The 8,083-nt window shown below is 39.7% G+C and overlaps 1 protein-coding gene across 1 annotated transcript in view; it reads right to left on the bottom strand.

Annotated features, from left to right (window-relative positions):
• BBOF1 (basal body orientation factor 1) overlaps nt 1-8,083 on the bottom strand; it is a 35,340-nt gene that overhangs the window by 10,316 nt on the left and 16,941 nt on the right. Inside the window, exons 5-8 of the mRNA XM_006778772.2 lie at nt 6,169-6,249; nt 5,268-5,338; nt 4,451-4,595; nt 1,375-1,868 (exon numbers count right to left, since the gene is read on the bottom strand). Coding sequence (XP_006778835.1) covers nt 1,375-1,868; nt 4,451-4,595; nt 5,268-5,338; nt 6,169-6,249 — 791 coding nt within the window. The remainder of the gene's footprint in view (nt 1-1,374; nt 1,869-4,450; nt 4,596-5,267; nt 5,339-6,168; nt 6,250-8,083) is intronic.

The raw sequence follows: 8,083 nt of genomic DNA, 5'->3' as shown, positions 1-8,083 counted from the left end.
GGGGGGGGGGGGGGAGATAAGGGCAGAGGGTGGGGTAGGAACCGGGTGGAGGGGAGCTATGGGGGGAAAAAGAGGAACAACTGTAATAATCTGAATAATAAAGATTTAATTAAAAAAATAAAATAAAAATCAATGGAGAAGAATTGAACAGACTGTCAAATTACAGTGGGAAGGCTGGGAGTGTTGGGGAGGGGTTGGAAGTAAGAGATCAACCAAAGGACTTGTATGCATGCATATAAGCATAACCAATGAACACAAGACACTGGGGGGGTGCGGTGAGGGCATGTGCCGGGGGGTAGGGGAGGCTGGGGAAGGTCAATGGGGGGAGGGAGAAGAGACATATGTACTATTATCTGTAATACTTTAAGCAATAAAATTAAATTTAAAGGAAAAAAAGAAAAAAAAGAATTGTTACAATGAATTGTTACTGGTATATTGATTTTTTAAATAATATGTTTAGTTAGGTATTATTACCTATAAATTTCATCTCAGAATAGTAAAGGAAATATCTATATATATAATCTATATATATAAAAGCCTAAGCAACTGAATGACCAAGCGACCTAATGACCGTTTGACCGTTTGCTATGACACGCACTGACCACCAGAGGGCAGACGCTCGAGCAGCTGCCCCCTGGTGTTCAGTGCATTCCCACAGCAGGAGTGCCACTCAGTTGACTGAGGGGTGCCAGACACTGGGCTCAATGCTGGTAAGTGCACCTGTGTGGAGCAAGCCTCTCCTACCTCCACAGCAACGCGCTACCGAGCAGCAGCTGGGGCAGGCGCAGTGGGCCAGGATGAGCGGGAGAAGCATGGCTCCACTTTGTGCACTACTACATCCCTAGGGGGATGTTGGATTGCCAGTTTCGGCTTGATCCCCGCAGGCCAGCCTGCGAAACCAGCAGTCCGACATCTCTCGAGGGGTCCCAGATTGCGAGAGGTCGCAGACCAGGCTGAGAGACCTCACTGGTGCACGAATCCGTGCACTGGGCCTCTAATTATAAAATATTTATGAAAGTATGTTTATAAAAAATGTTTAACCTGAATCTAATTAAACCTTTGTAACTAGTTTATAGGAAACGAAATAAAAGAGCATGTTAAAAGATACTGCAGTGACATCCTATGGGAAAAGTAATCTAGTCTCTTTAAAAGTTTCTCTTATGAAGAAAAGAGGGCACCACTAACAATATTTATTAGGCCCCACAAACTATGCCAAGCATAGGGGTTACAAAGATGAGTTAGTTCCTATCCTCAAGTACCTCACTAAGTAATCAATATTTAGATATTACCAAACTGAATTTTTCATGGTTCTTATTTCTCTAAAGGCACAAAAATAGCAGCACAAAAGATAAAATATTAAAGTATTATTAGTACCATTTACTAGCCTCTTTAAGATCCTGATCCACACTGTTGGTGCTGTGCTCTCTGCCATCAAATGTTCGAATTTTGGGATATTCCGTTCTTCCTGCGAATGCCTCTCGCATTTTTAAATTGAAAGCAGCTTGTGCCATCTGCTTATAATGCAACCTGTTAAATGCAATCTCTTGCTTCACTTGGTGTAGAGCATCCAAAAAGAACCTTTCCACTTCTGTTCTCTCATCTAGTATGTTCTTGGCCAGTTTCTTCACTCTATTCATTTCCCTGTTCTTCTTCTGAAGCAGGTTCTTCAGTTTGTAAATTTCAACCTGATCACTTTGGTTATTTACCATTGCCTGCTGCTTCTGTTTTAGAACTTCAGTCTCAAACTCTCTAGTCAGACAACTCAGGGCAGTCTCCAAGCTTACCACCTTCTTCTGAAGATTTTGGATTTGTGACCTCTGCTGGGTAAGTTGCATAACCTTTTCCTTAACCAACAGATCGTTGATTTCCTAAAAACAGAAAGAGGTGAGAGATTTCTTTTTTCTTTAGTCGATTTCAGAACTTAAAAGTTCCTCTCCAATTTCCATTACTTTGTGAGATTTAAGTATGATGCCAATTTGAGATGGGATATTTTAGAATTCTGTGTATAGAGAGTAAAAAACATCCTAGGGTCCTTGTCTAGACTTGTGAAGACCACTGATTTTGCCAATTAAGACACTTTCCTTCCCCTAAAGTTCTGAAAGGTTCAATATTTTATATTATCAAAAGGGTAATTCCAAAATCAGTATGACTATACAGTAAAAACATTAATTTAACAACTATATACTGGAAATTCTGGCAATTTGCTAATTACCTATCTCAATGTCCATTTCCTCTTTCCTCCTGAGTAATAAAACCCCAATTTTTTTCAGGAAGGCAGTAAACTCAGTTGAAAATGCCCTATCTCCCGTGTGGTTCAGTATAGCGATGTGGGTTCTGATCAATGAGGTGTAAGTAGAAATGTGTGTAGAAAGCCCAGGAAGACCACTAAAGGGAAGGGAATATATTTTTCCTTCTTGTCCTTCCTTCCTGCTGTTTTAGTAATGATTAGAGCTCCAGCAGCTGCTGTGGGCCATGAGGTGACTTTGAGGATGTAAGCCACATGCTGCAGAGCAGAGTTAAGGAACCTGGGCTCTGTTGGCTTTGTGGCACTACCATTCCAGTTCTGACTTTCCTTTAGGTGACAGAATAAACCCTTATGTGATGATGCCTCTGTTGTCAGAGCTGTTACAGCTGAACCTGTTCCTAAGTGATTCAGAGACCAACTCTAAGCAAAGCAAAATGAGTATTCTCAAGTAGTAGATAATAGGAGTTGTGTTTATGTTTCTGATATATCCTTTATAATGCTAAGTCTAATGCTTCTTAGTCATTCAGTAATTAATCTTTTGAGATACGAAAGGTACATCATTCAGACAGAAGAAAAATGATCCCTTTGTCCTTATGTATCTTTATTATACTCAACTAGAGGCCCGGTGCACAAAAATTTGTGCACTCGAGGGGGGGTCCCCTCAGCCCAGCCTGCGCCCATTCACAATCCAGGACCCCTTGGGGGATGTCCACCTGTCGACTTAGGCCCACTCCCCGGGGGATCAGGCCTAAGCTTGCAGTCAGACATCCTTCTGGCAGCTAGGGAGCCCTCGGCAACTCTGCAATACTCACAGTCTGATCATAATACTCCAGCCAAGTTGTGGCTCAAGTTCAACTTTCAGTTATAACTTTATGTTGGCTAATCTCTTCTTTAAATTCCCTTTTTTATTTTCAGATAAGTTCTTATAACTGCACTATTATATATTTTCTATTATATCATTTAGAATTAAGATATTTTTTAATTGAACCCTTGTAAATTTTAGCAAAATTTAATGAATTATGCTAGAAGCAATTAGGAGATTTTTCATGTAATGCATACATACTTCAATTAATATTTTATTAATCTTTAATTTTTAATATTTTAATTTGAAATAATCTCATACATGTAAAAAAACTATAAAATACTACAGCATATTATATGTACCCTTCACCCAATTCCTTAGATGTTAATAATTTAAACATTACCATTATGCAACTAACAAAATTTGGAATATAGTTTTCTTATAATCTCTTTAATGTTACTTAATCCATTTACTTTGTTTTTGTTAATCTTCACCCAAGGATATTTTTCCATTGAATTTTAGAGAGAGTGAAGGGAAAGGGAGAGACACATTGATTGGTTGCCTCCTGCACATGCTTTGAGAGGGACTGGGGATCAAGCCAACAACTGAGGTACGTGTCCTTGACTGGAATCAAACCTGGGACCCTTCAGTCCACAGGCTAATGCTCTATCCATAGAAAAACAGGCTGCAGCTTACTTCATTTACTTTTAATCTATATGTATCTTTATATTTAAAGTGGGTTTTGTTTTTGATTCACCCTCATAATCTGTCTTTTAATTGGTGCATTTATGCCACTGACTTTCAGAGTGCTTACTGATAGAGTTACTATCATATCAGGCAGCTCCTGGGGCTTCTGGGGCGGGGCTGCCTTGCTGCCCAGGACCCACCGATCGATCGGGTCCTGGGCAGCAAGGTGGGCCCAGCTCCTGGGGTTCCTGGGGCGGGGCTGCACTGGATAGCAGTGTGCTGGCAGCTCGTGCTGTCCCACTCTGCCTGCAGTATGCAAACTAGCCGCCATCTTTGTTGGCAGTTAATTTGCATATCGTGCTGATTAGCCAAGGGGAGGCATAGTGAAGGTATGGTCAATTACCATGTTTGTCTATTATTAGATAGGATGCTTAGTATTTATCAACTTAATCCTTAAAAATAAAAAGATAGGGCCCTGCCAGTGTGGCTCAGTGGTTGAGCTTGACTGATGAACCAGGAGGTCATAGTTCGATTCCCAGTCAGGTAAATACCTGGGTTTCAGGCTAGATCCCCAGTAGGGGGCATGCAGGAGGCAGCTGATCAATGATTCTCATCATTGATATTTCTATTTCTCCCTCTACCTTCTTCTCTTTGAAATCAGTAAGAACATATTTTTTTAAAAAGATAGGAAGCAAAGTCTAAAAGAGAATTGGAACCTTTTGATATAAAAGGGAAGTTCTGGACTCTAGCAACTTCGCAGATTCTTTTTGTAGAGCATCAGCTTCCTTCAGGTGGTACTCAAGAGCTTTCTGGAGAGAAACATTCTCTTTAAAAACAGCTCTTCCAGCACTGTTCAATTGCCTGAAATAGAGAGACACAAGATTTCAAAACAGAGGTCTAAGTTTTAGATATTACCAAACAAGGACAATTATTGCTTTATCCCCCCAAATTAATGATAAGGACAACTCTGACAGGTTGCTATTATTAACCCCATTTTTAAAAAACATATTTTTACTGATTTCAGAGAGGAAGGGAGAGGGAGAGATAGAAACATCAATGATGAGAGAGAATCATCGATTGGCTGCCTCCTGCACGCCCCCTACTGGGAACCGAGCCTGAAATGCAGGCATGTACCCTTGACCAGATCAAACCTGGGAGCCTTCAGTCACAGGCCGACACTCTATCCACTGGGCCAAAAAATGGGGTTAAGGTATTAACTCCATTTTGTAGATAAAGAAATTTAATTTCAAAAAATTAAGGAATCTACCACAGTCCATTGGTATATGTGTTGAGAACCAGTCTAATTTCAAAGCCCAGGTTCTTACCTGCACACGATGCTGCTACAAGAATGGTGGAGAAGAAGAGGGTGGAAACACAAAGTTTTCTTTATGGAATCAGTGAGGGAAAATAAGCCAGAAAATTCAAAGAAAGCAAACCAGGAGAGAAGTAGGAAAACAACATGATAAGAACAAAACAAACTTGAAAGAAGTAAGAGAGGCTATTAAAAAGGGGAGAATGGCAGCAGTCTCTTACACAACAGCTTCATGATGGGCTCTCTCTGCCAGCATTATTACCTTCTTTTCAGCTTCCTGTTCTAGTCGGTGCTAAAGAAGAAAATAGTCTGTTTTAATACAGAGTTATATTTCTAACAACAAATTTACACATCAAAAAGTTAAGTATTTTATAATGTCAAAATACTCCTGTCCACATGACCTGATGTGAACTCCACCTATTGATAGAGGAGTCAGAAGAATAATGTGAACACAGGAACCTTAGGGTACCTCCCAATCTCATTGAAGAAACAACATGACAAATAAATAGGAAAAAAATTCCACATTAGTATGGCAAAGCAGAGCTGAGAGAAATTTCTGCTAAATAAATGGGGAGAGTCAGTATCTATGAGAGGGATGAGAGTCATTATTCATTCATTCAACAAATTCCTATGGAGCAATAATAGTATACCAGGTTTTTTAAACACTGGAGATTCTGTGGTGAACAAAACCGATAGGGTCCCTGCTCTCCTGGAGATTACATACTATGATTGGACCCAAAGAGTAATAATAATTAAAATGTACATCATGTGTACCAGAGTGACCTCTCCAATCCCACCTCCCCTATATAATGAGGTACATGCATCTTTAGTTCCACCAGGGAAACACCAAACTGAGGGAGATATGTCTGAAAGCACTGGTAAGATGACAATCTCACTTGGGGGTTTCAAGAATCTCTAACTGGGAAGGGAAAAAAGACTACACATTGAGATATCTGAAATAGGTTTCATTTTCCCTATTTTTTACTCTACTGTGATTTGATAAAAAACAAAACAAAACTAACAAGGTACCAAATGGAAGGTTGATATCTCAGAGTGCATTTAAATACATTTATGTTGTTCTGGTAAACAAAAGAATTTTAAGTTAACCTTAATATGTCATACCTTTTCTTTAAAAAACCTGCTTTCCAATTTTCTAAGCGTCTCTTGATGTTTCCGCTCCGTGTTCCTTAGATTCTCCTTCAGCTAAATTAAAATAGCAAAACAAAAAGACAACAACAACAGAAAACCTGATCAATAGGAAATGAAATTGGGGTTGATTGGGGCATATTCCTAGGAAATTCTCAGTAAAGAAACATTTTCTGTTATACTTTACCTCTTAATCCTGAACACACAGAAAAACTCGAAGTCTTTGCCTGTGAGTACTATATTTCCCCCAATCATCTCTAGATTTACATGATCAGTATTGAGTTCCTAAAAAACCTTCCATGAATAACAGTTCTCAAAACATTCAGACAAGTTATCCTCATAATCATATTTTCTAAATGTCTTTCATTTTAACCATGTGGACACACAGAATCACATTTTAGAACTGGAAGAGACCTGAGGAGTCAGACTATAATCTCTCAATTAATATGGAAATCCCTCCTATGAGAAGAACATTTAGAAACAGAATATCATTAGTTCAAATCCCACTAATTCACTAAGCTGACCTTTAATAGTTCTTATTTTTAGAAAATTCTTCTTAGTATTAATCTTAAAAAACATCTCCTTATGATTCCCACAGATGAATCATTCTGTCCTCTAAAACTATCTACACTAATAAAGGAGAAATATGCAAATTGACCATACCTTTGCAATGCCCACCAGCCAATCAGGAGTATGCAAATTAACCCAACTAAGATGGCAGGTTAATTTGCATGTGGAGCCGCTGAGTGGCTGGGCGAGATGCTTGCATCTTCGCCATGGCGACAACACAGGCATTCAGCACCACCCCAGCCACTCTGGGCCTCTGAGCAGCATGGGAAGGTGGAAAGGTGTCTCCAGGCTGGAGTGAAGGCGGTGCCAGCAGCCAGGGGAAGGAAGGCCCATTCTTGCATGAATCTTTGTGCATCAGGCCTCTAGTATATAATAAAAAATACATTAAATTTTTTTAAAATATATTTTTGTTGATTTCAGAGAGGAAGGGAGAAAGAGATAGACACATCAATAATGAGAGAGAATCATTGATTGGCTTCCTCCTGCATGCCCCACTCTGGTGATTGAACCCACAACCCAGGCATGTGCCCTGACCGTGACCTCCTGGTTCATAGGTCAATGCTCAACCACTGAATCATGCCAGCTGGACAAAAATGACATAAAATTCTTCTAGCTAAGGAAAGTAGAGCTAATTTAAAGCTATGATCTCACCTGGCCAGTGTGGTTCAGTGGTTGAGCAATGACCTATGAACCAGGAGATAAGGGTTCCACTCAGGTCAGGGCATATGACCAGATTGTGGCCCAATCCCCAGTAGGAGGCATGTAGGAGGCAGCTGATCAATGATGCTCTCTCACCATTAATGTTTCTCTCTCTCCCTCTCCCTTCCTCGCTGAAATCAATAAAAAAATATATTTTTTTAAAATTAGAAAAAAGTAAAAATGTCCAACAACAAGGGACCAATTAATAAATCATGATACATTTACTCAATAGAATTTCATTTATCTAGTCACAAGATTTTACAGAAAAAATATGTAATGGCATTGAAAAATGCTCACAATATATAAATGTTCACAAAAATCAGGTTAACAAACAATTTGTACATCATGACCTCATTTTTGTAAAAAATTTTAAAAATAGATTTCTTGCATTGCTGGCTTGGTGGTAATAAACTCTCTCTATATCTATATCTATATCTATATCTATATCTATATCTATATATATACACTGGAGGCCCGGTGCACAAAAATTTGTGCACTCGGGGGGTCCCTCAGCCCGGCCTGTGCCCTCTTGCAGTCTGGGACCCCTTGGGGGATGACCACCTGATGGCTTAGGCCCGCTCCCCAGGGGATTGGGCCAAAGCTGGCAGTCAGACATCACACT

The sequence above is a fragment of the Myotis davidii genome, unplaced genomic scaffold (genome assembly GCF_000327345.1).
Source record: "Myotis davidii unplaced genomic scaffold, ASM32734v1 scaffold309, whole genome shotgun sequence".
Classification (NCBI taxonomy): domain Eukaryota; kingdom Metazoa; phylum Chordata; class Mammalia; order Chiroptera; family Vespertilionidae; genus Myotis; species Myotis davidii.
This window is presented reverse-complemented; position numbering and strand designations above follow the sequence as displayed.